The 25,709-nt window shown below is 49.1% G+C and overlaps 1 protein-coding gene across 1 annotated transcript in view; it reads left to right on the top strand.

The window, feature by feature from the left end:
• Nucleotides 1–25,709, top strand: part of MASTL (microtubule associated serine/threonine kinase like) — a 245,522-nt gene that overhangs the window by 64,461 nt on the left and 155,352 nt on the right. Inside the window, exon 3 of the mRNA XM_063921679.1 lies at nt 8,106–8,245. Within this exon, the coding sequence (XP_063777749.1) occupies nt 8,106–8,245 (140 nt within the window). The remainder of the gene's footprint in view (nt 1–8,105; nt 8,246–25,709) is intronic.

Here is a 25,709-nt window from a genome sequence, read left to right as displayed (position 1 = left end):
CCCATTCCACAAGGAAGGTGGGCTCTTCTTGGGCGGCTGCCCGAGGGGTCTCGGCATTACAGCTTTGCCGAGCTGCTACTTGGTCGGGTTCAAACACATTTGCAAAGTTCTACAAGTTTGATACCCTGGCTGAGGAGGACTTGGTGTTTGCCCATTCGGTGCTGTAGAGTCATCCGCACTCTCCCGCCCGTTTGGGAGCTTTGGTATAATCCCCATGGTCCTTACGGAGTCCCCAGCATCCGCTAGGACGTTAGAGAAAATAGGAATTTACTTACCGGTAATTCTATTTCTCTGACGTCCTAGTGGATGCTGGGAACTCCGTAAGGACCATGGGGAATAGCGGCTCCGCAGGAGACAGGGCACATCTAAAGAAAGCTTTAGGATCACCTGGTGTGCACTGGCTCCTCCCCCTATGACCCTCCTCCAAGCCTCAGTTAGATTTTCTGTGCCCGACGAGAAGGGTGCACACTAGGGGCTCTCCTGAGCTCTTTGTGAAAGTTTTAGTTTAGGTTTATTATTTTCAGTGAGACCTGCTGGCAACAGGCTCACTGCATCGAGGGACTAAGGGGAGAAGAAGCGAACTCACCTGCGTGCAGAGTGGATTGGGCTTCTTAGGCTACTGGACATTAGCTCCAGAGGGACGATCACAGGTTCAGCCTGGATGGGTCACCGGAGCCGCGCCGCCGGCCCCCTTACAGAGCCAGAAGAGCGAAGAGGTCCGGAAAAATCGGCGGCAGAAGACTTTCCTGTCTTCAGATAAAGGTAGGCGCACAGCACCGCAGCTGTGCGCCATTGCTCTCAGCACACTTCACACTCCGGTCACTGAGGGTGCAGGGCGCTGGGGGGGCAGCGCCCTGAGACGCAATAAATCGATAGAAAACCTTTTATGGCTAAAATAAATGCATCACATATAACTCCTGGGCTATATGGATGCATTTAACCCCTGCCAAAACATACAAGAAAACGGATGATAGGCTCCGCCCCTTTCTCGGCGTCCTTATCTCCTCAGCACACTGGCGCCATTTTCCCTCACAGCTCAGTTGGAGGGAAGCTCCCTGGCTCTCCCCTGCAGTCACTACACTACAGAAAGGGGTTAAAAAGAGAGGGGGGCACAAATTAGGCGCAGTATAAACAATACAGCAGCTATAAAGGGAAAAACACTTATATAAGGTTATCCCTGTATATATATAGCGCTCTGGTGTGTGCTGGCAAACTCTCCCTCTGTCTCCCCAAAGGGCTAGTGGGGTCCTGTCCTCTATCAGAGCATTCCCTGTGTGTGTGCTGTGTGTCGGTACGTTTGTGTCGACATGTATGAGGAGAAAAATGATGAGGAGACGGAGTAGAGTGTCTGTAATAGTGTTGTCACCCCCTGGGGGGTCGACACCTGAGTGGATGTACTGTTGAAATTGCGTGACAGTGTCAGCTTTGTATAAAAGACAGTGGTTGACATGAGACAGCCGGCTACTCAACTTGTGCATGTCCAGACGTCTCATACAGGGGCTCTAAAGCGCCCGTTACCTCAGATACAGACGCCGACACGGATACTGACTCCTGTGTCGACGGTGAAGAGACAACCGTGATTTCCAATAGGGCCACACATTACATGATTGAGGCAATGGAAAAAGTTTACACTCTTCTGATAATATAAATACCACCAAAAAAAGGGGTATTAAGAGGGAGAGGAAAATGGCTGCAGAGATCAGCCAGTTCCAAGGAACAGAAACTCTTTTCCGCCTCTGCCAAGCCCTCAGTATGACGCTAGGGCTTTACAAGTTCAGGCACGGTGGGGTCCCGTTCTCAATGAATTTCAGTGCGCAGTGGGCTCACTCGCAAGTAGACCCCTGTATCCTTCAGGTAATATTTCAGGGGTACAAATTGGAATTCGAGACGTATCCCCCTCGCCGTTTCCAAAGGTCTGTTTTACCGACGTCTCCCGCTGACAGGGAGGCAGTTTTGGAAACCATTCACAAGCTGTATTCCCAGCAGGTGATAATCAAGGTACCCCTCCTGCAACAGGGAACGGGGTATTATTCCACACTATTGTGGTACCGAAGCCAGACGGCTCGGTGAGACCGATTTTAAAATCTAAAATCTTTGAACACTTGCATACAGAGGTTCAAATTCAAAATTGAGTCACTCAGAGCAGTGATTGCAAACCTGGAAGAAGGGGACTACATGATGTCTCGGGACATCAAGGAGGCTTACCTTCAGGTCAAAATTTACCCTTCTCACCAAGGGTATTTCAGGTTATGGTACAGAACTGTCACTATCAGTTCGGACGCTGCCGTAGGGATGGTCCACGGCACCCCGGGTCTTTACCAAGGTAATGGCCGAAATGATATCCCTTCGAAGGAAGGAAATTTTAGTTATCCCTTACTTGGACGATTCCCTGATAAGGGTAAGATCCAGGGAACACTTGGAAGTCGGTGTAGCACTATCTCAGGTAGTGTTGCGGCAGCACGATTGGATTCTCAATATTCCAAAATCGCAGCTGGTTCCGACGACTTGTCTTCTGTTCCTAGGGATGATCCTGGACACAGTCCAGAAAGAAGGTGTTTCTCCCGGAGGAGAAAGCCAGGGAGTTATCCGAGCTAGTCAGGAACCTCCTAAAACCGAACCAAGTCTCAGTGCATCAATGCACAAGGGTTCTGGGTAAAAATGGTGGCTTCCTACGAAGCAATCCCATTCGGCAGATTCCACGCAAGACTTTCCAGTGGAACCTACTGGACAAATGGTCCGGGTCGCATCTTCAGATGCTTCAGCGGATAACCCTGTCACCGGGGACAAGGGTATCCCTCCTGTGGTGGTTGCAGAGTGCTCATCTTCTAGAGGGCCGCAGATTCGGCATTCGGGACTGGGTCCTGGTGGCCACGGATGCCAGCCTGCGAGGCTGGGGAGCAGTCACACAGGGAAGGAATTTCCAGGGCTTATGGTCAAGCCTGGAGACATCTCTTCATATAAACATTCTGGAACTAAGGGCCATTTACAATGCCCTAAGTCAAGCGAAACCCCTGCTTCAGGGTCAGGCGGTATTGATCCAATCGGACAACATCACGTCAGTCGCCCACGTAAACAGACAGGGCGGCACGGGAAGCAGGGGGGCAATGGCAGAAGCTGCAAGGATTCTTCGCTGGGCGGAAGATCATGTGATAGCACTGTCAGCAGTGTTCATTCCGGGAGTGGACAACTGGGAAGCAGACTTCCTCAGCAGACACGATCTACACCCAGGAGAGTGGGGACTTCATCCAGAAGTCTTCCACATGATTGTGAACCGTTGGGAAAAACCAAAGGTGGATATGATGGCGTCCCGCCTCAACAAAAAACTGGACAGGTATTGCGCCAGGTCAAGAGACCCTCAGGCAATAGCTGTGGACGCTCTGGTAACACCGTGGGTGTTCCAGTCAGTGTATGTGTTCCCTCCTCTGCCTCTCATACCAAAAGTACTGAGAATTATACGGCAAAGGGGAGTAAGAACGATACTCGTGGCTCCGGATTGGCCAAGAGGAACTTGGTATCCGGAACTTCAAGAGATGCTCATGGACGAACCGTGGCCTCTACCTCTAAGAAAGGACCTGCTCCAGCAGGGGCCTTGTTTGTTCCAAGACTTACCGCGGCTGCGTTTGACGGCTTGGTGGTTGAACGCCGGATCCTGAAGGAAAAAGGCATTCCAGATGAAGTCATCCCTACCCTGGTCAAGGCCAGGAAGGACGTAACCGCAAAACATTATCACCGCATTTGGCGAAAATATGTTGCGTGGTGGGAGGCCAAGAAGGCCCCTACAGAGAAATTTCAACTGGGTCGTTTCCTCCATTTCCTGCAAACAGGACTGTCTATGGGCCTAAAATTAGGGTCCATTAAGGTTCAATTTTCGGCCCTGTCGATTTTCTTCCAAAAGGAACTGGCTTCAGTGCCTGAAGTTCAGACATTTGTAAAAGGGGTACTGCATATACAGCCTCCTTTTGTGCCTCCAGTGGCACCTTGGGATCTCAATGTTGTGTTGAGTTTCCTAAAGTCACATTGGTTTGAACCACTCACCACTGTGGACTTAAAATATCTCACATGGAAGGTGACGATGCTGTTAGCCCTGGCTTCAGCCAGGCGTGTGTCAGAATTGGCGGCTTTATCATATAAAAGCCCTTATTTAATATTTCATTCTGACAGGGCAGAATTGAGGACTTGTCCTCAATTTCTACCTAAGGTGGTTTCTGCATTTCACATGAAGCAACCTATTGTGGTACCTGCGGCTACTAAGGACTTGGAGGATTCCAAGTTGCTTGACGTGGTCAGGGCCCTGAAAATACATGTTTCCAGGACGGCTGGAGTCAGAAAATCTGACTCGCTGTTTATCCTGTATGCACCCAACAAACTGGGTGCTCCTGCTTCTAAGCAGACGATTGCTCGTTGGATTTGTAGTACAATTCAGCTTGCACATTCTGTGGCAGGCCTGCCACAGCCAAAAATCTTAAAATGCCCACTCCACAAGGAAGGTGGGCTCATCTTGGGCAGCTGCCCGAGGGGTCTCGGCTTTACAACTTTGCCGAGCAGTTACTTGGTCAGGAGCAAATACGTTTGTAAAATTCTACAAATTTGATACCCTGGCTGAGGAGGACCTGGAGTTCTCTCATTCGGTGCTGCAGAGTCATCCGCACTCTCCCGCCCGTTTGGGAGCTTTGGTATAATCCCCATGGTCCTTACGGAGTTCCCAGCATCCACTAGGACGTCAGAGAAAATAAGAATTTACTTACCGATAATTCTATTTCTCGTAGTCCGTAGTGGATGCTGGGCGCCCATCCCAAGTGCGGATTGTCTGCAATACTGGTACATAATTATTGTTACCAAAAAATTCGGGTTATTGTTGTAGTGAGCCATCTTTTATAGAGGCTTCTCTATTATCATGCTGTTAACTGGGTTCAGATCACAAGTTGTACAGTGTGATTGGTGTGGCTGGTATGAGTCTTACCCGGGATTCAAAATCCTTCCTTATTGTGTACGCTCGTCCGGGCACAGTATCCTAACTGAGGCTTGGAGGAGGGTCATAGGGGGAGGAGCCAGTGCACACCAGGTGATCCTAAAGCTTTCTTTAGATGTGCCCTGTCTCCTGCAGAGCCGCTATTCCCCATGGTCCTTACGGAGTTCCCAGCATCCACTACGGACTACGAGAAATAGAATTATCGGTAAGTAAATTCTTATTTTCTCGTAGTCCGTAGTGGATGCTGGGCGCCCGTCCCAAGTGCGGACTTTCTGCAATACGTGTATATAGTTATTGCTTAATAAAGGGTTATGTTATGTTGGCATCCATTGGTTGATGCTCTGTTGGTTATTCATACTGTTAACTGGGTAAGTTTATCACAAGTTATACGGTGTAATTGGTGTGGCTGGTATGAGTCTTACCCTGGATTCCAAAATCCTTTCCTTGTAATGTCAGCTCTTCCGGGCACAGTTTCCTTAACTGAGGTCTGGAGGAGGGGCATAGAGGGAGGAACCAGTGCACACCAGATAGTACTAAATCTTTCTTTAGAGTGCCCAGTCTCCTGCGGAGCCCGCTATTCCCCATGGTCCTTACGGAGTCCCCAGCATCCACTACGGACTACGAGAAATAGAATTACCGGTAAGTAAATTCCTATTTTTTCTGCGGTGGCATTTCATCTTGGACGTTTACTGCTTTTTCTGCAGGTAGGTGTGGATGTGGGCCTACGTTTGGGCTCCATAAAAGTCCAGATTTTGCCTTGTCCATTTTCTTTCAGAAACAACTGGTTTCTCTTCCTGAGGTCCAGACATTCTTGAAAGGTGTTCTGCACATCCAACCTCCCTTTGTGCCTCCCACGGCACTTTGGGATCTCAATTTGGTGCTGCAGTTCCTCCAATCAGACTGGTTTGAACCGTTACAGGAGGTAGATGTAAAATATATTACGTGGAAGACAGTCACACTGTTGGCCTGGGCTTCAGCAAGACGTGTGTCGGAACTGGGGGCGTTGTCTCACAAGAGCCCCTATTTTAATTTTCCATGATGATAGAGCTGAGCTCAGAACTTGTCAGCATTTCACATCAACCAACCTATTGTGGTTCCGGTTGAGTCTTTGGATGTTGTGAGGGCTTTGAAGGTGTATGTGAAGAGTATAGCTAGTCACAGGAAATCGGACTCTGTTTGTTTTTTACGATCCCAATATGATTGAAGCAGGACATCCAAAGCAGTCATTTGCGCGCTGGATCAGGCTCACTATCCAGCATGCTTATTCCACGGCAGGATTGCCGGTTCCTAAATATGTTCAGGTCCATTCTAGGTCGGTGGGTTCTTCTTGGGCGGCTGCCCGGGGTGTCTCTGCTTTACAGTACTGCCGAGCAGCTACTTGTTCAGGTTCGAACACCAATGCTAAGTTCTACAAGTTCGATACTTTGACCAAACTGAAGGTCCTCAGCGGCCAATCAGTACTGCAGGGACCTCGGCACTCTCCCACCCGGTTTGGGAGCTTTGGTACTTTCCCCATGGTACTAAATGGATCCCCAGTATCCTCTAGGACGTAAGAGAAAATAGGATTTTAATTACCTACCAGTAAATCCTTTTCTCGCAGTCTGTAGAGGATACTGGGCACCCACCTGGTGCTTCGTTCTTCCTGCTCTGTTACTTGGTTAAGTATTGTTGTTTGGTTCAGTTGTTGCTGTTCCTGTTTCAAGTTTGGTTAGCTTAACTTTCCTCTTTGTTTGTTTGTGTGTGTGTGTGTGTGTGTGTGTGTGTGTGTGTGTGTGTGTTGGTTCGGAATCTCACCACTATCCTTTTTATATCCTTCTCTCAAAGTATGTCCGTCTCCTCGGGCACAGTTTCCTAGACTGAGTCTGGTAGGAGGGGCATAGAAGGAGGAACCAGCCCACACGATCAAATTCTTAAAGTGCCCATGGCTCCTAGTGGACCCGTCTATACCCCATGGTACTAAATGGTTACCAGTATCCTCTACGGACTACGAGAATAGGATTTACCGATAGGTAATTAAAATCATATTTAGGATAGACAAAAGCAAGCTTGTACAGTAGATCATGTGTCTCTTATGGATTTAGGGCCTAATTCAGACCTGATTTCCGCAGCAACAGTTTTCTCTAATGGGCAAAACCATGTGCAGTGCAGGGGGGGCAAATATAACATGTGCAGAGAGAGTTAGATTTGGGTGGGGTGTGTTCAAACTGAAATCTAAATTGCAGTGTAAAAATAAAGCAGGCAGTATTAACCCTGCACAGAAACGATATAACCCACTCAAATCTAACTCTCTCTGCACGTGTTACATCTGCTCCACCCGCAGTGCACATGGTTTTTCCCATTAGAGAAAAACTTTGCTGCTGCGATCAGGTCTGAATTAGGTCCTTAGTATTTATTTATTATTATTATTATTATTATCCTCTATTTTATATGGCGCCACAAGGGTTCCGCAGCGCCCAATTACAGAGTACATAAATAATAAACAGGAAAACAGCAACTTACAGTTGATGACAGTATAGGACAAGTACAGGGTAAATGAACATAGTTACATCAGCAGATGACACTGGAATAAGTATCAGGTGGCAGAAGACTGCTGGATTTAGTGCAGTTGAAGATTATTAAAGTAAGAAAGGATAAGCACATGAGGGAAGAGGGCCCTGCTCGTGAGAGCTTATATTCTAAAGGGGAGGGGTAGACAGACAGGGTGACACAGATGGGGTACATAGAGAGCATAGAACAGAGGGTTAGGATGAGATTTGGCTGAAATGGGTGAAGAAGTGGGTCTTGAGAGCCCGTTTGAAGTTTTGTAGAGAGGTGGAGAGTCTGAGGGGGAGAGGTAGGGAATTCCAGAGAAGTGGTGCAGCACGTGAAAAATCTTGGAGGTAGGAGTGGGAGGAAGTAATCCGTAGGCAGGAGAGTCTGCGTGCGTTAGCAGAGCGAAGAGGACGGGTGGGAGTGTAAAGGGAGATAAGGTCAGAGATGTAGATGGGAGAGGAATGGGTGAGAGCTTTGTAAGAGAGTGTGAGAAGACTGTTGCAGTCTAGACAGAGATTAAATATCTAATATGCTGGCATTTTTTGTCCTGTTTAAATTACTTCTTTGCACATTTGTCTCGTAAATAAGTGGTGTCTCTTCTCAGGTCATGGAGTATCTTATTGGTGGAGATGTGAAGTCTCTTCTACACATTTACGGCTACTTTGATGAAGACATGGCAGTTAAGTACACCTCTGAGGTCGCACTGGCTCTTGATTACCTGCACAGACATGGTATAATTCATAGGTAAGCGTAATTAATTTTCACTCTTGCTGTGTCTAAAATAACAAAGAAATTGCTGTAAGACCCACTTGGTGCAGTCTGATCACTATGGGTATTTCATCTCAGAAACTGTAGTTTCTCCCAGTTTTGTCCTAGGCTCCTAAATCTTGGGGGTGTAGTTACTAAACTGATTGTTATAGGATTATCTAGGAGGATTACAATGGCTAGACTGTTAAATGCAAGACGAGTTGTATTTTACATTTAGTTTCTCTTACGTTCTAGAGGATGCTGGGGACTCCAAAAGGACCATGGGGTATAGACGGGATCCGCAGGAGACATGGGCACACTAAAAGACTTTGACTGGGTGTGAACTGGCTCCTCCCTCTATGCCCCTCCTCCAGAGCTCAGTTAGATTCTTTGCCCAGGAGTGACTGGACACACACTAGGGGAGCTCTACTGAGTTTCTCTGGAAAGACTTTATGTTTAGGCTTTTTTATTTTCGGGGAGACCTGCTGGCTACCGGCTCCCTGCATCGTGGGAGTGAGGGGAGATAAGTCAGACCTACTTCTGAGTTAAGGGCTCTGCTTCTTAGGCTACTGGACACCATTAGCTCCAGAGGGTTCGATCACTTGGTGCGCCTAGCTGCTTGTTCCGGGAGCCGCGCAGTCACCCCCCTCACAGAAGCCAGAAGTAAGAAGCCGGGTGAGTATTAGAAGATCAGAAGACTTCAGTAACGGCAGAAGACTGGAGTAACGGAGGTACAGCGCAGCGGTCGCGCTGCGCTCCATGCTCCCACACACAAACGGCACTCACACAGTGCAGGGCGCTGGGGGAGAGCGCCCTGGGCAGCAAGTTACTGAGGGACTTTTAACTGGCAAAAGAGGCATATTCGGTGCCCGGTCACCGTGTACGATACCCCCGCCAGTATAAAAAAATTCAAATTTAAGCGGGACTACAGTGCGCCGGGAAGGGCCGGGGCTTAGCCGCACAGCTTACCAGCGCCATTTTATCTCTTCACAGCCGCTGCAGAGACGCTGGCCCGGACCTCCACTCTCCTTTCAAGTACAAGTGAGCAAAACGGGAGGGGGGGGGGAAGGCACAGGCAATTTGGTGCTTTATATCTGAATATATTTACAGCGCAGCCATCATATATTATTTATTTAATAGTATATGGGCGCTGGGGTGTGAGCTGGCATACTCCCTCTGTGTTTCGGCGGCCTCGTCTCCCGCTCTTAACGGATTCTGGCAGGGGTTAAATATCTCCATATAGCCTCCGGAGGCTATATGTGAGGTATTTTTAGCCAAAATAGGTATTCATTTGCCTCCCAGGGCGCCCCCCTCCCAGCGCCCTGCACCCTCAGTGACTGCCGTGTGAAGTGTGCTGAGAGGAAAATGGCGCACAGCTGCAGTGCTGTGCGCTACCTTAAGAAGACTGAGGAGTCTTCTGCCGCCGATTCTGGACCTCTTCTTACTTCAGCATCTGCAAGGGGGCCGGCGGCGCGGCTCCGGTGACCATCCAGGCTGTACCTGTGATCGTCCCTCTGGAGCTGATGTCCAGTAGCCAAGAAGCCAATCCATCCTGCACGCAGGTGAGTTCACTTCTTCTCCCCTAAGTCCCTCGTTGCAGTGATCCTGTTGCCAGCAGGACTCACTGTAAAATAAAAAACCTAAGCTAAACTTTTCTAAGCAGCTCTTTAGGAGAGCCACCTAGATTGCACCCTTCTCGGCCGGGCACAAAAATCTAACTGGCTTGGAGGAGGGTCATAGGGGGAGGAGCCAGTGCACACCACCTGATCGGAAAGCTTTACTTTTGTGCCCTGTCTCCTGCGGAGCCGCTATTCCCCATGGTCCTTTCAGGAACCCCAGCATCCACTAGGACGATAGAGAAAATAAGAATTTACTTACCGATAATTCTATTTCTCGGAGTCCGTAGTGGATGCTGGGCGCCCATCCCAAGTGCGGATTATCTGCAATACTTGTACATAGTTACAAAAATCGGGTTATTATTGTTGTGAGCCATCTTTTCAGAGGCTCCGCTGTTATCATACTGTTAACTGGGTTTAGATCACAAGTTATATGGTGTGATTGGTGTGGCTGGTATGAGTCTTACCCGGGATTCAAAATTCCTCCCTTATTGTGTACGCTCGTCCGGGCACAGTACCTAACTGGAGTCTGGAGGAGGGTCATAGGGGGAGGAGCCAGTGCACACCACCTGATCGGAAAGCTTTACTTTTGTGCCCTGTCTCCTGCGGAGCCGCTATTCCCCATGGTCCTTTCAGGAACCCCAGCATCCACTACGGACTCCGAGAAATAGAATTATCGGTAAGTAAATTCTTATTTACAGCGCAGCCATCATATATTATTTATTTAATAGTATATGGGCGCTGGGGTGTGAGCTGGCATACTCCCTCTGTGTTCTCTCTACAGGCTTCCCTGTGGGTCTGTCCCCTTTTGGCCGGTGTGGGTGTGTCGGTACTGCGTGTCGACATGTCTGAGGCTGAGTGTTCCTCCCCGGAGGAGGTTACTGTGGGCGCGGAGAAAGATTTGGGAATTACTCTGTCTGCACAGCCGACTGCTGATTGGGTAAATATGTTGAGTACGTTGAATGCAAATGTGGCATTATTGTCTAAGAGGCTAGATAAATCTGATTCTCAGACACAGACATGGAGAACGCTTTGTCTCAGGTACAGACCCCCTCACGGTCACAAAAACGTACATTTACCCAGATGGCAGATACAGATACCGACACAGACTCTGATTCCAGTCTCAACTTCAATGAGACCAGTTTACATCCGAAAGTGGTTAAGAGTATTCAGTACGTGATTGTGGCTATTAAAGATGTTTTACATATTTCTAAAGAGCCTCCTGTTCCAGATAAGAGGGTTTGTTTGTATAAGGGAAAAAAGCCTGAGGTGACTTTTCCCCCCTCTCATGAACTGAACGCTCTTTGTGAAAAGGCTTGGGAGTCGCCTGACAAAAGGTGGCAGATTCCCAAGACAATTTTTATGGCATATCCTTTTCCCTCTGACGACAGGGAGAAATGGGAATCGTCACCCAACGTGGACAAGGCTCTGTCCCTACTATCCAAAAAGATGACACGGCTGCCCTCAAGGATCCGGCGGATCGCAAGCAGGAGACGACAATGAAGGCCATTTTCGTTACTACTGGTGCACTACTCAGGCCTGCTGTGGCGTCGGCGTGGGTGAGTATTGCTATTGCTAAGTGGGCTTATAATTTAGCTTCTGATATGGATACCCTTGATAAGGATAACACTCTTTCTCTGACGTCCTAGTGGATGCTGGGAACTCCGTAAGGACCATGGGGAATAGCGGCTCCGCAGGAGACTGGGCACAAAAGTAAAAGCTTTTAGGTCACCTGGTGTGCACTGGCTCCTCCCCCTATGACCCTCCTCCAAGCCTCAGTTAGATTTTTGTGCCCGGCCGAGAAGGGTGCATGCTAGGTAGCTCTCCAGAGCTGCTTAGAGTAAAAGTTGTAAATAGTTTTTTTTATTTTCAGTGAGACCTGCTGGCAACAGGCTCACTGCATCGTGGGACTAAGGGGAGAAGAAGCGAACTCACCTGAATGCAGAGTGGATTGGGCTTCTTGGCTACTGGACATTAGCTCCAGAGGGACGATCACAGGTTCAGCCTGGATGGGTCCCGGAGCCGCGCCGCCGGCCCCCTTACAGAGCCAGAAGAGCGAAGAGGTCCGGAAAAATCGGCGGCAGAAGACGTTCCTGTCTTCAATAAGGTAGCGCACAGCACTGCAGCTGTGCGCCATTGCTCTCAGCACACTTCACACTCCGGTCACTGAGGGTGCAGGGCGCTGGGGGGGAGCGCCCTGAGACGCAATAAAACATGTTTAAAACCTTATTTGGCTAAAGAAATACATCACATATAGCTCCTGGGCTATATGGATGCATTTCACCCCTGCCAGTTTTCCTAAAAAAAAAGCGGGAGAAAAGGCTGCCGTGAAGGGGGCGGAGCCTATCTCCTCAGCACACAAGCGCCTTTTTCCCTCACAGTTCCGCTGGAAGGAAGGCTCCCTGACTCTCCCCTGCAGTCCTGCTACAGAATCAGGGTAAAACAAGAGAGGGGGGGGGCACTAATTGGCAGAAAATACATATACAGCAGCTATAGAAGGGAGAAACACTTATATAAGGTTATCCCTGCATATATATAGCGCTCTGGTGTGTGCTGGCAAACTCTCCCTCTGTCTCCCCATAGGGCTCGTGGGGTCCTGTCCTCTATCAGAGCATTCCCTGTGTGTGTGCTGTGTGTCGGTACGATTGTGTCGACATGTATGAGGAGGAAAATGATGTGGAGGCGGAGCAATTGCCTGTAATAGTGATGTCACCCCCTAGGGAGTCGACACCTGACTGGATGGTCGTATGGAAGGAATTACGTGACAGTGTCAGCACTTTGCAAAAAACTGTTGACGACATGAGACAGCCGGCAAATCAGTTAGTGCCTGTCCAGGCGTCTCAAACACCGTCAGGGGCTCTAAAGCGCCCGTTACCTCAGATGGTCGACACAGACCCAGACACGGATACTGACTCCAGTGTCGACGGTGACGAGACAAACGTAATGTCCAGTAGGGCCACACGTTACATGATCACGGCAATGAAGGAGGCTTTGAACATTTCTGATACTACAAGTACCACAAAAAAGGGTGTGAAAAAACTACCCATAGTTTTTCCTGAATCAGATGAATTAAATGAGGTGTGTGACAAAGCGTGGGTTTCCCCCGATAAAAAACTGCTGATTTCTAATAAATTATTGGCATTATACCCTTTCCCGCCAGAGGTTAGGGCGCGTTGGGAAACACCCCCTAGGGTAGATAAGGCGCTCACACGCTTATCAAAACAAGTGGCGTTACCGTCTCCTGATACGGCCGCCCTCAAGGAACCAGCTGATAGAAAGCTGGAAAATATCCTAAAAGGTATATACACACATACTGGTGTTATACTACAACCAGCAATCGCCTCAGCCTGGATGTGCAGCGCTGGAGTGGCTTGGTCGGATTCCCTGACTGAAAATATTGATACCCTGGATAGGGACAGTATATTATTGACTATAGAGCATTTAAAGGATGCATTACTATATATGCGAGATGCACAGAGGGATATTTGCACCCTGGCATCAAGAGTAAGTGCGTTGTCCATTTCTGGAAGAAGAAGTTTATGGACACGACAGTGGTCAGGTGATGCAGATTCAAAACGGCATATGGAAGTTTTGCCGTATAAAGGGGAGGAGTTATTTGGGGTCGGTCTATCAGACCTGGTGGCCACGGCGACGGCTGGGAAATCCACCTTTTTACCCCAGGTCACCTCTCAGCAGAAAAAGACACCGTCTTTTCAAACTCAGTCCTTTCGTCCCCATAAGGGCAAGCGGGCAAAAGGCCACTCATTTCTGCCCCGGGGCAGAGGAAGGGGAAAAAGACTGCAGCAAGCAGCCTCTTCCCAGGATCAGAAGCCCTCCCCCGCTTCTGCCAAGTCTTCAGCATGACGCTGGGGCTTTACAAGCGGACTCAGGCACGGTGGGGGCCCGTCTCAAAAATTTCAACGCGCAGTGGGCTCACTCGCAAGTGGACCCCTGGATCCTGCAGGTAGTATCACAGGGGTGCAAACTGGAATTCGAGACGTCTCCCCCTCGCCGGTTCCTGAAGTCTGCTCTACCAACGTCTCCCTCCGACAGGGAGGCAGTATTGGAAGCTATTCACAAGCTGTATTCCCAGCAGGTGATAATCAAGGTACCCCTCCTACAACAGGGAAAGGGGTATTATTCCACGCTGTTTGTGGTACCGAAGCCGGATGGCTCGGTGAGACCGATTTTAAATCTGAAATCATTGAACACTTACATAAAAAGGTTCAAATTCAAGATGGAATCACTCAGAGCAGTGATAGCGAACCTGGAAGAAGGGGACTATATGGTGTCTCTGGACATCAAAGATGCTTATTTCCATGTCCCAATCTACCCTTCTCACCAAGGGTACCTCAGGTTTGTGGTACAGAACTGTCATTATCAGTTTCAGACGCTGCCGTTTGGGTTGTCCACGGCACCACGGGTCTTTACCAAGGTAATGGCCGAAATGATGATTCTTCTTCGAAGAAAAGGCGTCTTAATTATCCCTTACTTGGACGATCTCCTGATAAGGGCAAGGTCCAGGGAACAGTTAGAGGTCGGAGTAGCACTATCTCAGGTGGTGCTACGTCGGCACGGGTGGATTCTAAATATTCCAAAATCGCAGCTGATTCCAACAACACGTCTACTGTTCCTAGGGATGATTCTGGACACAGTCCAGAAAAAGGTGTTTCTCCCGATGGAGAAGGCCAGGGAGTTATCCGAGCTAGTCTGGAACCTCCTGAAACCAGGACAAGTGTCAGTGCATCAATGCACAAGGGTCCTGGGAAAGATGGTGGCTTCTTACGAAGCGATTCCATTCGGAAGATTCCATGCAAGAACGTTTCAGTGGGATCTGCTAGACAAATGGTCCGGATCGCATCTTCAGATGCATCAGCGGATAACCCTATCTCCAAGGACAAGGGTGTCTCTCCTGTGGTGGTTGCAGAGTGCTCATCTTCTAGAGGGCCGCAGATTCGGCATTCAGGACTGGATTCTGGTGACCACGGATGCCAGCCTGAGAGGCTGGGGAACAGTCACACAGGGAAGAAACTTCCAGGGCTTGTGGTCAAGCATGGAAACGTCTCTTCACATAAATATCCTGGAACTAAGGGCAATTTACAATGCCCTAAGTCAAGCAAGGCCTCTGCTTCAGGGTCAGTCGGTTTTGATCCAATCGGACAACATCACGGCAGTCGCCCACGTAAACAGACAGGGCGGCACAAGAAGCAGGAGGGCAATGGCAGAAGCTGCAAGAATTCTTCGCTGGGCGGAAAATCATGTGACAGCACTGTCAGCGGTGTTCATTCCGGGAGTGGACAACTGGGAAGCAGACTTCCTCAGCAGACACGACCTCCACCCGGGGGAGTGGGGACTTCACCCAGAAGTCTTCCACGTGATTGTAAACCGTTGGGAAAAACCAAAGGTGGACATGATGGCGTCTCGTCTCAACAAGAAACTAGACAGATATTGCGCCAGGTCAAGGGACCCTCAGGCAATAGCGGTGGACGCTCTGGTAACACCGTGGGTGTACCAGTCAGTGTATGTGTTCCCTCCTCTGCCTCTCATACCCAAAGTACTGAGAATCATAAGAAGGAGAGGAGTAAGAACTATACTCGTGGCTCCGGATTGGCCAAGAAGGACTTGGTACCCGGAACTTCAAGAGATGCTCACGGAGGACCCGTGGCCTCTACCTCTCAGAAAGGACCTGCTCCAGCAGGGACCTTGTCTGTTCCAAGACTTACCGCGGCTGCGTTTGACGGCATGGAGGTTGAACGCCGGATCCTGAAGGAAAAAGGCATTCCAGATGAAGTCATCCCTACCCTGGTCAAGGCCAGAAAGGATGTAACCGCAAAACATTATCACCGCATTTGGCGGAAATATGTTGCGTGGTGTGAGGCCAAGAAGGCCCCTACAGAGGAATTTCAACTGGGTCGTTTCCTGCATTTCCTGCAAACAGGACTATCTATGGGCCTAAAATTAGGGTCCATTAAGGTTCAAATTTCGGCCCTGTCAATCTTCTTCCAAAAAGAACTGGCTTCAGTGCCTGAAGTTCAGACGTTTGTCAAAGGGGTTCTGCATATACAGCCTCCTTTTGTGCCTCCAGTGGCACCTTGGGATCTCAATGTAGTGTTGAGTCTCCTAAAATCACATTGGTTTGAACCACTCACCACTGTGGAATTGAAATATCTCACATGGAAAGTGGTCATGCTGTTAGCCCTGGCTTCAGCCAGGCGTGTCTCTGAATTGGCGGCTTTATCATATAAAAGCCCTTACCTAATTTTTCATTCAGACAGGGCAGAACTGAGGACTCGCCCTCAATTTCTCCCTAAGGTGGTTTCAGCCTATTGTGGTACCTGCGGCTACTAGGGACTTGGAGGACTCCAAGTTGCTGGACGTAGTCAGGGCCCTGAAAATATATGTTTCCAGGACGGCTGGAGTCAGAAAATCTGACTCGCTGTTTATCCTGTATGCACCCAACAAGCTGGGTGCTCCTGCTTCTAAGCAGACGATTGCTCGTTGGATTTGTAGTACAATTCAGCTTGCACATTCTGTGGCAGGCCTGCCACAGCCAAAATCTGTAAAAGCCCATTCCACAAGGAAAGTGGGCTCATCTTGGGCGGCTGCCCGAGGGGTCTCGGCTTTTCAACTTTGCCGAGCAGCTACTTGGTCAGGGGCAAACACGTTTGCTAAATTCTACAAATTCGATACCCTGGCTGAGGAGGACCTGGAGTTCTCTCATTCGGTGCTGCAGAGTCATCCGCACTCTCCCGCCCGTTTGGGAGCTTTGGTATAATCCCCATGGTCCTTACGGAGTTCCCAGCATCCACTAGGACGTCAGAGAAAATAAGAATTTACTTACCGATAATTCTATTTCTCATAGTCCGTAGTGGATGCTGGGCGCCCATCCCAAGTGCGGATTGTCTGCAATACTTGTATATAGTTATTGTTACAAAAATCGGGTTGTTTATTGTTGTGAGCCATCTTTTCAGAGGCTCCTACGTTTATCATACTGTTAACTGGGTTCAGATCACAAGTTGTACGGTGTGATTGGTGTGGCTGGTATGAGTCTTACCCGGGATTCAAGATCCTTCCTTATTATGTACGCTCGTCCGGGCACAGTATCCTAACTGAGGCTTGGAGGAGGGTCATAGGGGGAGGAGCCAGTGCACACCAGGTGACCTAAAAGCTTTTACTTTTGTGCCCAGTCTCCTGCGGAGCCGCTATTCCCCATGGTCCTTACGGAGTTCCCAGCATCCACTACGGACTATGAGCAATAGAATTATCGGTAAGTAAATTCTTATTTTTGACTCTTGGTTATATCAAGGACGCTGCAGATTACCTAAAGGATGCGGCGAGGGATATTGGCCTCTTGGGATCAAGGGCGAATGCCATGGCGGTCTCGGCAAGGAGGGCGCTGTGGATTCACCAATGGAATGCTGATGCAGACTCCAAGAAAGCTATGGAAGCTCTCCCTTTTAAAGGTAGTTTCTTGTTTGGTGACGGCCTTGCTGACCTGGTGTCTACCGCTACTGCGGGTAAGTCCTCTTTTCTTCCTTATGTTCCCACACAATAGAAAAAGGCGCCGCATTATCAGATGCAGTCCTTTCGGCCTAATAAATACAAGAAAGGAAAGGGCTCGTCCTTCCTCGCTTCAAAGGGTAGAGGAAGGGGAAAAAGGTCGCCTGCTGTGTCTGGCGCCCAGGATCAAAAGTCCTCCCCAGCCTCTACCAAGTCCACCGCATAACGCTGGGGCTCCACTGCGGGAGTCCGGGCCGGTGGGGGGCCGTCTCCGAATCTTCAGTCAGGTCTGGTTTCAATCGGCCCTGGATCCTTGGGTCTTAGACATAGTGTCCCAAGGGTACAAACTGGAGTTTCAGGAGATGCCCCCCCCCCCCCCCGCCGCTTTTTCAAGTCGGCCTTGCCAGTTTCTCTTCCAGAAAGAAAAGTGGTAAATGCTGCGAAACAAAAGCTGTGTCAACAGAGGGTCATTGTCCCGGTTTCCCCGTCCCAACGGGGGGAAGGGTTCTATTCGAGCCTCTTTGTTGTGCCGAAGCCGGACGGCTCGGTCAGACCCATTCTGAACCTAAAATCCCTCAATCCGTACTTTCAAGTTCAAGATGGAATCTCTTCGAGCTGTGATCTCCAGCCTAGAAGGGGGGGATTTTATGGCGTCAGTCGACATAAAGGATGCCTACTTACACGTCCCGATATATCCTCATCAGGCCTTCCTAAGATTTGCGGTGCAGGATTGTCTTTACCAATTTCAGACGTTGCCGTTTGGGCTTTCCACGGCCCCGAGGGTCTTCACCAAGGTGATGGCGGAAATGATGGTACTCCTTCGCAAGCAGGGGGTCACAATTATCCCGTACTTGGACGATCTCCTGATAAAGGCGAGATCAAAAGAGCAGTTGCTAAGAAATGTGGAACTCTCCCTGACTGTTCTGCAACATCATGGTTGGATTCTAAATTTGCCAAAGTCTCACTTGATTCCATCAAATCGGCTGACCTTCTTGGGCATGATCCTAGACACAACTACGGAGGGTGTTTCTTCCGGCGGAAAAATCTCTGGAAATCCAGACCATGGTCAAGGAGATTCTGAGACCGGCAAGAGTGTCGATTCATCAATGCACTCGAGTGCTAGGGAAGATGGTTGCGGCTTACGAAGCCATTGCGTTTGGCAGGTTTCATGCCCGGGTGTTTCAGTGGGATCTGCTGAACAAATGGTCCGGGTCTCACCTGCACATGCACCGGAAAATAAGTCTATCTTCCAGGACCAGAATTTCTCTCCTGTGGTGGCTGCAAGGTTCTCACCTTCTAGAGGGACGCCGATTCGGAATCCAGGATTGAGTCCTACTGACCACAGATGCAAGTCTCCGAGGCTGGGGTGCAGTCACACAAGGAAGAAGTTTCCAGGGAAAATGGTCAAACCAGGAATCTTGTCTCCACATAAATGTTCTCGAGTTAAGAGCCATTTACAACTGCCTACTGCAAGCAAAGAACCTTCTTCAAGGTCTCAGTGTCCTGATCCAGTCGGACAACATAACAGCGGTGGCGTACGGAAACCGCCAGGGCGGAACAAAGAGCAGGGCGGCAATGGTGGAGGCCACAAGAGTTCTCCGCTGGGCGGAACAGCACGTGAGCGCTCTGTCAGCAGTCTTCCTTCCGGGCGTGGACAACTGGGAAGCAGACTTCCTCAGCAGACACTATCTCCATCCAGGAGAGTGGGCCCTTCATCAATAGGTATTTGCAGAAGTGACAAGGCGTTGGGGAATTCCTCAAATAGACACGATGGCGTCTCGCCTCAACAAGAAGCTTCCGAGTTATTGTTCCAGGTTGAGGGACCCCCAAGCCTGTGCAGTGGACGCCCTGGTAACTCCGTGGGTGTTTCAGTCGGTGTATGTGTTCCCTCCACTTCCTCTCATTCCAAGAGTGTTGAGGATTATAAGACGAACAAGGGTTCAGGCAACACTCGTCGTTCCAGATTGGCCACGGAGGGCCTGGTATCCGGATCTTCAGGAATTACTCGTAGAAGATCCTTGGCCGCTTCCTCTAAGAGAGGACCTGTTACTGCAGGGGCCATGCGTGTTTCCGGACTTACCGCGGCTGCGTTTAACGGCGTGGAGATTGAACGCCAAATCCTAGCTCGGAAAGGTATTCCCGGGGAAGTCATCCCCACTCTCCTTAAGGCTAGAAAGGAGGTCACGGCAAAACATTATCACCGTATTTGGAGAAAATATATGTCGTGGTGTGAAACCAAAGCAGCTCCTGCGGAGGAGTTTCATTTGGGTCGTTTGCTCCATTTTTTGCAGGCAGGCGTGGATGCAGGCCTGAAATTAGGTTCCATCAAAGTGCAGATTTCGGCTTTATCTATTTTCTTTCAGAAAGAATTGGCCGCCCTTCCTGAAGTTAAAACTTTCGTGAAGGGAGTGCTGCATATCCATCCTCAGTTTGTGCCACCCGTGGCCCCGTGGGATCTTGAAGTGGTGTTACAATTTGTTATGTCTCACTGGTTTGAACCGTTGCGAAAGGTTGAGTTGAAATTTTTCACGTGGAAAGTGGTCATGCTTTTGGCCTTGGCGTCTGCCAGACGAGTGTCTGAGTTGGCGGCTTTGTCTCACAAGAGCCCATATTTGATTTTTCATGTGGATAGAGCGGAATTGAGGACTCGTCAACAATTTTTGCCGAAGGTCGTTTCTTCGTTTCACATAAATCAACCTATTGTGGTACCTGTGGCTACGGAGGCTGTCGCAGTCCCAAGTCTCTTGATGTCGTAAGAACTTTAAATATTTATGTCGCCAGAACGGCTCTTGTTAGGAAAACGGAAACACTGTTTGTCCTGTATGCGTCCAACAAGATTGGAAATCCTGCTTCCAAGCAGACTATTGCACGCTGGATTTGTAATACGATTCAGCTTGCTCACTCTTCGGCTGGGTTGCCATTGCCGAAGTCAGTAAAGGCCCATTCTACCAGGAAGGTGGGCTCGTCTTTGGCGGCTGCCCGAGGGGTCTCGGCACTTCAACTTTGCTGAGCAGCTACATGGTTGGGTTCGAACACTTTTGCTAAGTTCTATAAGTTTGATACCCTGGCTGAGGAGGACCTCATGTTTGCTCAATCGGTGCTGCAGAGTCGTCCGCACTCTCCCGCCCGGTCTGGAGCTTTGGTATAGACCCCATGGCCCTTTTGGAGTCCCCAGCATCCTCTAGGACGTAAGATAAAATAGTATTTTAATACCTACCGGTAAATCCTTTTCTCCTAGTCCGTAGAGGATGCTGGGCGCCCATCCCAGTGCGTACTGTTACTTGCAGTTGTATTATTTGTTGTTGTTTTCGGTTACACGAAGGTTGTGTATCAGTTACGTTCAGCTTGTTGCTGTGTTTTCCTTCATACTGTAATCTGGTATTCTTGCTAATCCAGTTGTACGGTATGCTTGTGGTGTGAGCTGGTTTGTTTCTCACCCTTAGTTTAACAAAAATCCTTTTCCTCGAAATGTCCGTCTACCCTGGGCACAGTTCCTATAACTGAAGTTTGGAGGAGGGGCATAGAGGGAGGAGCCAGTTCACACCCAGTCAAAGTCTTTTAGTTTGCCCAGGTCTCCTGCGGATCCAGTCTATACCCCATGGTTCTTTTGGAGTCCCCAGCATCCTCTACGGACTAGGAGAAAAGGATTTACCGGTAGGTATTAAAATCCTATTTTTATTGCCGTTTTAAATGATGCAGGGAAACACAGACAATCAGTGTATTTGAAAAGCTGTTATTTTGTAATTTATTCCCCTTGTAGTGATTTGTGGAGCCCTGCGGGTAGATTTACCAAGGTACCACGGAAAGCTATATCAAAGCTTCTAAAGAGTGGAGAAGTTGCCTATCACTGCCAGTCAGGTTCTAGCTAGCATTTATCAAGTGCTTTTATCAAATGTTCGATAGAAGCTTCTTGGTAGCTATGCGCAACTTCTCTGTTGTTTAGAAGCTTTGATGCATCTCTTTTTATGTGGTCAAAGCCGCGGCTTTGACTGATCCATTTAAAACGGCAATAGGAATAAATATTAAATCTGGGGTGTTTCACATTTATTGCCATTGCTGATTTTAAACTATCCATCAAAGCTGCCGCCGATCAGCGACTTTGAGAAGTTGATCCTTAGTAAATCCCTAGTCTGAAACCAAAGTAGGTGAACTTATTATTCTATGATTTCTCTGCTTCTGTGCCTATAGTGTAATTATCACGGCAGCTCAGTAACAAGCTTTTTGCATGTGCTTTTATCAATCTGTCCCGTGGTACATAATGTTATACAATGTATATTTTGTTTTTTGTCGTACTAGAAGACCATGGGGTAACAACAAAAACAACATTTTAGTTTGCATTACTTGTACTATACCCTTTACTTCTCCAGGCAGTGTCACAACCGTGATTTATGGGATTAAGTCTGAGGCTGGTTTTAGGCGTGGGGCAGGGAGCACACACCCAACTAACAGGCTGCTCCCATTGTGTGTATTATATATGTATATGAATTTCATTATTTCTCTAACGTCCTAGTGGATGCTGGGGACTGCGTAAGGACCATGGGGAATAGACGGGCTCCGCAGGAGACAGGGCACTTTAAGAAATAATTAGGAATACTGGTGTGCACTGGCTCCTCCCTCTATGTCCCTCCTCCAGACCTCAGTTTGAATCTGTACCCGGACGAGCTGGGTGCACCTTAGTGAGCTCTCCTGAGCTTGCTAAATAGAATTGTTTGGGGATGGTCTCTCGGACCTAGTTTCCACAGCTACGGCTGGGAAGTCAAATTTTTTGCCATATATCCCCTCGCAGCCTAAGAAAGCACCATATTACCAAATGCAGTCCTTTCGTTCACAAAGAGGCAAGATGCGTCCTTTCTTGCCAGAGGCAGGGGTAGAGGAAAGAAGCTGCACAATACAGCTAGTTCCCAGGAACAGAAGTCCTCCCCGGCTTCCACTAAATCCACCGCATGACGCTGGGGCTCCACAGGTGGAGCCAGGATCGGTGGGGGCGCGTCTCCGAAATTTCAGCCACCAGTGGGTTCGCTCACGGGTGGATCCCTGGGCTATACAGATTGTGTCTCAGGGATACAAGCTGGAATTCGAAGTGATGCCCCCGCACCGTTACCTCAAATCGGCCCTGCCAGCTTCCCCCATAGAGAGGGAAATAGTGTTAGCGGCAATTCACAAATTATATCTCCAGCAGGTGGTGGTAAGGGTTCCCCTCCTTCAACAGGGAAGGGGTTACTATTCCACAATGTTTGTGGTACCGAAACCGGACGGTTCGGTCAGACCCATATTGAATTTAAAATCCCTGAACATTTACCTGAAAAGGTTCAGGTTCAAGTTCAAGATGGAATCGCTCAGAGCGGTCATTGCAAGCCTGGAAGAGGGGGATTTTATGGAGTCTCTGGACATAAAGGATGCTTACCTGCATGTCCCCATTTATCCACCTTATCAGGAGTACCTCAGATTTGTGGTACAGGACTGTCATTACCAATTCCAGACGTTGCCGTTTGGTCTGTCCACGGCACCGAGAATATTTACCAAGGTAATGGCAGAAATGATGGTGCTTCTGCGAAAGCAAGGAGTCACAATTATCCCGTACTTGGACGATCTCCTCATAAGGGCGAGGTCCAGAGAGCAGTTGCTGATCAGCGTAGCACACTCTCGGGAAGTGTTGCAACAGCACGGCTGGATTCTGAATATTCCAAAGTCGCAGCTGATTCCTACGACGCGTCTGCCCTTCCTGGGCATGATTCTGGACACAGACCAGAAGAAGGTTTTTCTCCCGGCGGAGAAGGCTCAGGAGCTCGTGACTCTGGTCAGAGACCTCTTAAAACCAAAACAGGTGTCGGTGCATCAATGCACACGAGTCCTGGGAAAGATGGTGGCGTCATACGAAGCCATTCCCTTCGGCAGGTTCCATGCGAGGACCTTTCAGTGGGATCTGTTGGACAAGTGGTCCGGATCGCATCTTCAGATGCAGCGGCTGATCACCCTATCCCCCAGGGCCAGGGTGTCTCTTCTGTGGTGGCTGCAGAGTGTTCACCTTCTCGAGGGTCGCAGGTTCGGCATTCAGGACTGGGTCCTGGTGACCATGGATGCAAGCCTCCGAGGGTGGGGGGCAGTCACACAGGGAAGAAATTTCCAGGGTCTGTGGTCAAGTCAGGAGACTTGTCTGCACATCAATATCCTGGAACTAAGGGCCATTTACAACGCCCTGAGTCAAGCGGAGCCTCTGCTTCGCAACCAACCGGTGCTGATTCAGTCAGACAACATCACCGCAGTGGCTCATGTAAACCGCAAGGGCGGCACAAGGAGCAGGGTGGCGATGTCGGAAGCCACCAGAATTCTTCGGTGGGCGGAGAATCACGTGCAAGCACTGTCAGCAGTGTTCATTCCGGGAGTGGACAACTGGGAAGCAGACTTCCTCAGCAGACATGACCTCCACTCGGGAGAGTGGGGACTTCATCAATAAGTTTTCACACAGATTACAAGTCGTTGGGAACTGCCACAGGTGGACATGATGGCATCCCGCCTCAACAAAAAGCTACACATGTATTGCGCCAGGTCAAGAGACCCTCAGGCGATAGCTGTGGACGCAATAGTGACACCGTGGGTGTTCCAGTCGGTTTATGTGTTTACTCCTCTTCCTCTCATACCCAAGGTGCTGAGAATCGTAAGAAAAAGAGGAGTGAGAACAATACTCATTGTTCCGGATTGGCCAAGAAGAACTTGGTATCCGGAACTGCAAGAAATTCTCACAGAGGACCCATGGCCTCTGCCTCTCAGACAGGATCTGTTGCAACAGGGGCCCTGTCTGTTCCAAGACTTACCGCGGCTGCTTTTGACGGCATGGCGGTTGAACGCCGGATCCTAGCAGAAAAAGGTATTCCGGATGAGGTTATTCCCACGCTAATAAAGGCTAGGAAGGACGTGACGGCTAAACATTTTCACCGTATATGGCGAAAATATGTTGCTTGGTGTGAGGCCAGGAATGCCCCTACAGAGGAATTCCAGCTGGGCCGTTTCCTTCACTAACTACAGTCGGGAGTGACTTTGGGCTTAAAATTGGGGTCCATTTAATGTCCAGATTTCAGCCCTATCCATTTTCTTTCAAAAGGAACTGGCTTCTCTTCCTGAAGTTCAGACGTTTGTAAAGGGAGTGCTGCATATTTAGCCCCCTTTTGTGCCACCAGTGGCACCTTGGGATCTTAACGTGGTGTTGAGTTTCCTGAAATCAAACTGGTTTGAGCCACTTAAAACCGTGGAGTTAAAATATCTCACTTGGAAGGTGGTCATGCTATTGGCCTTAGCTTCGGCTAGGCGTGTGTCAGAATTGGCGGCTTTGTCACATAAAAGCCCCTATCTGGTTTTCCATATGGACTGGGCAGAATTACGGACTCGTCCGCAATTTCTGCCAAAAGTGGTGTCATCTTTTCATTTGAACCAACCTATTGTGGTGCCTGCGGCTACTCGTGACTTGGAGGATGCCAAGTTACTAGATGTAGTCAGGGCTTTGAAGGTTTATGTAGCCAGAACGGCTGGAGTAAGGAAAACTGAGTCGCTGTTTATCCTGTATGCATCCAACAAGCTGGGTGCTCCTGCTTCAAAGCAAACTATTGCTCGATGGATCAGTAACACGATTCAGCAGGCTCATTCTGCGGCTGGATTTCCGCCTCCATAATCAGTAAAAGCCCATTCCACAAGGAAGGTGGGCTCTTCTTGGGCGGCTGCTCGAGGGGTCTCGGCATTACAGCTTTGCCGAGCAGCTACTTGGTCGGGTTCAAACACTTTTGCAAAGTTCTACAAGTTGGATACCCTGGCTGAGGAGGACCTGGAGTTCTCTCATTCGGTGCTGCAGAGTCATCCGCACTCTCCCGCCCGTTTGGGAGCTTTGGTATAATCCCCATGGTCCTTACAGAGTCCCCAGCATCCACTAGGACGTTAGAGAAAATAAGATTTTACTTACCGGTAAATCTATTTCTCGTAGTCCGTAGTGGATGCTGGGCGCCCGTCCCAAGTGCGGACTTCTTCTGCAATACTTGTGTATATAGTTATTGCTTAAATAAGGGTTATGTTATGGTTGCATCAGGGTTATCTGATGATCTGTTGTTGTTCATACTGTTAACTGGGTAAGTTTATCATGAGTTATATGGTGTGATTGGTGTGGCTGGTATGAGTCTTACCCTGGATTCCAAAATCCTTTCCTTGTACTGTCAGCTCTTCCGGGCACAGTTTCCTTAACTGAGGTCTGGAGGAGGGACATAGAGGGAGGAGCCAGTGCACACCAGTATTCCTAATTCTTTCTTAAAGTGCCCAGTCTCCTGCGGAGCCAGTCTATTCCCCATGGTCCTTACGGAGTCCCC

This window comes from Pseudophryne corroboree, chromosome 5, assembly GCF_028390025.1.
Source record: "Pseudophryne corroboree isolate aPseCor3 chromosome 5, aPseCor3.hap2, whole genome shotgun sequence".
NCBI classification, from domain to species: Eukaryota; Metazoa; Chordata; class Amphibia; order Anura; family Myobatrachidae; genus Pseudophryne; species Pseudophryne corroboree.
This window is presented reverse-complemented; position numbering and strand designations above follow the sequence as displayed.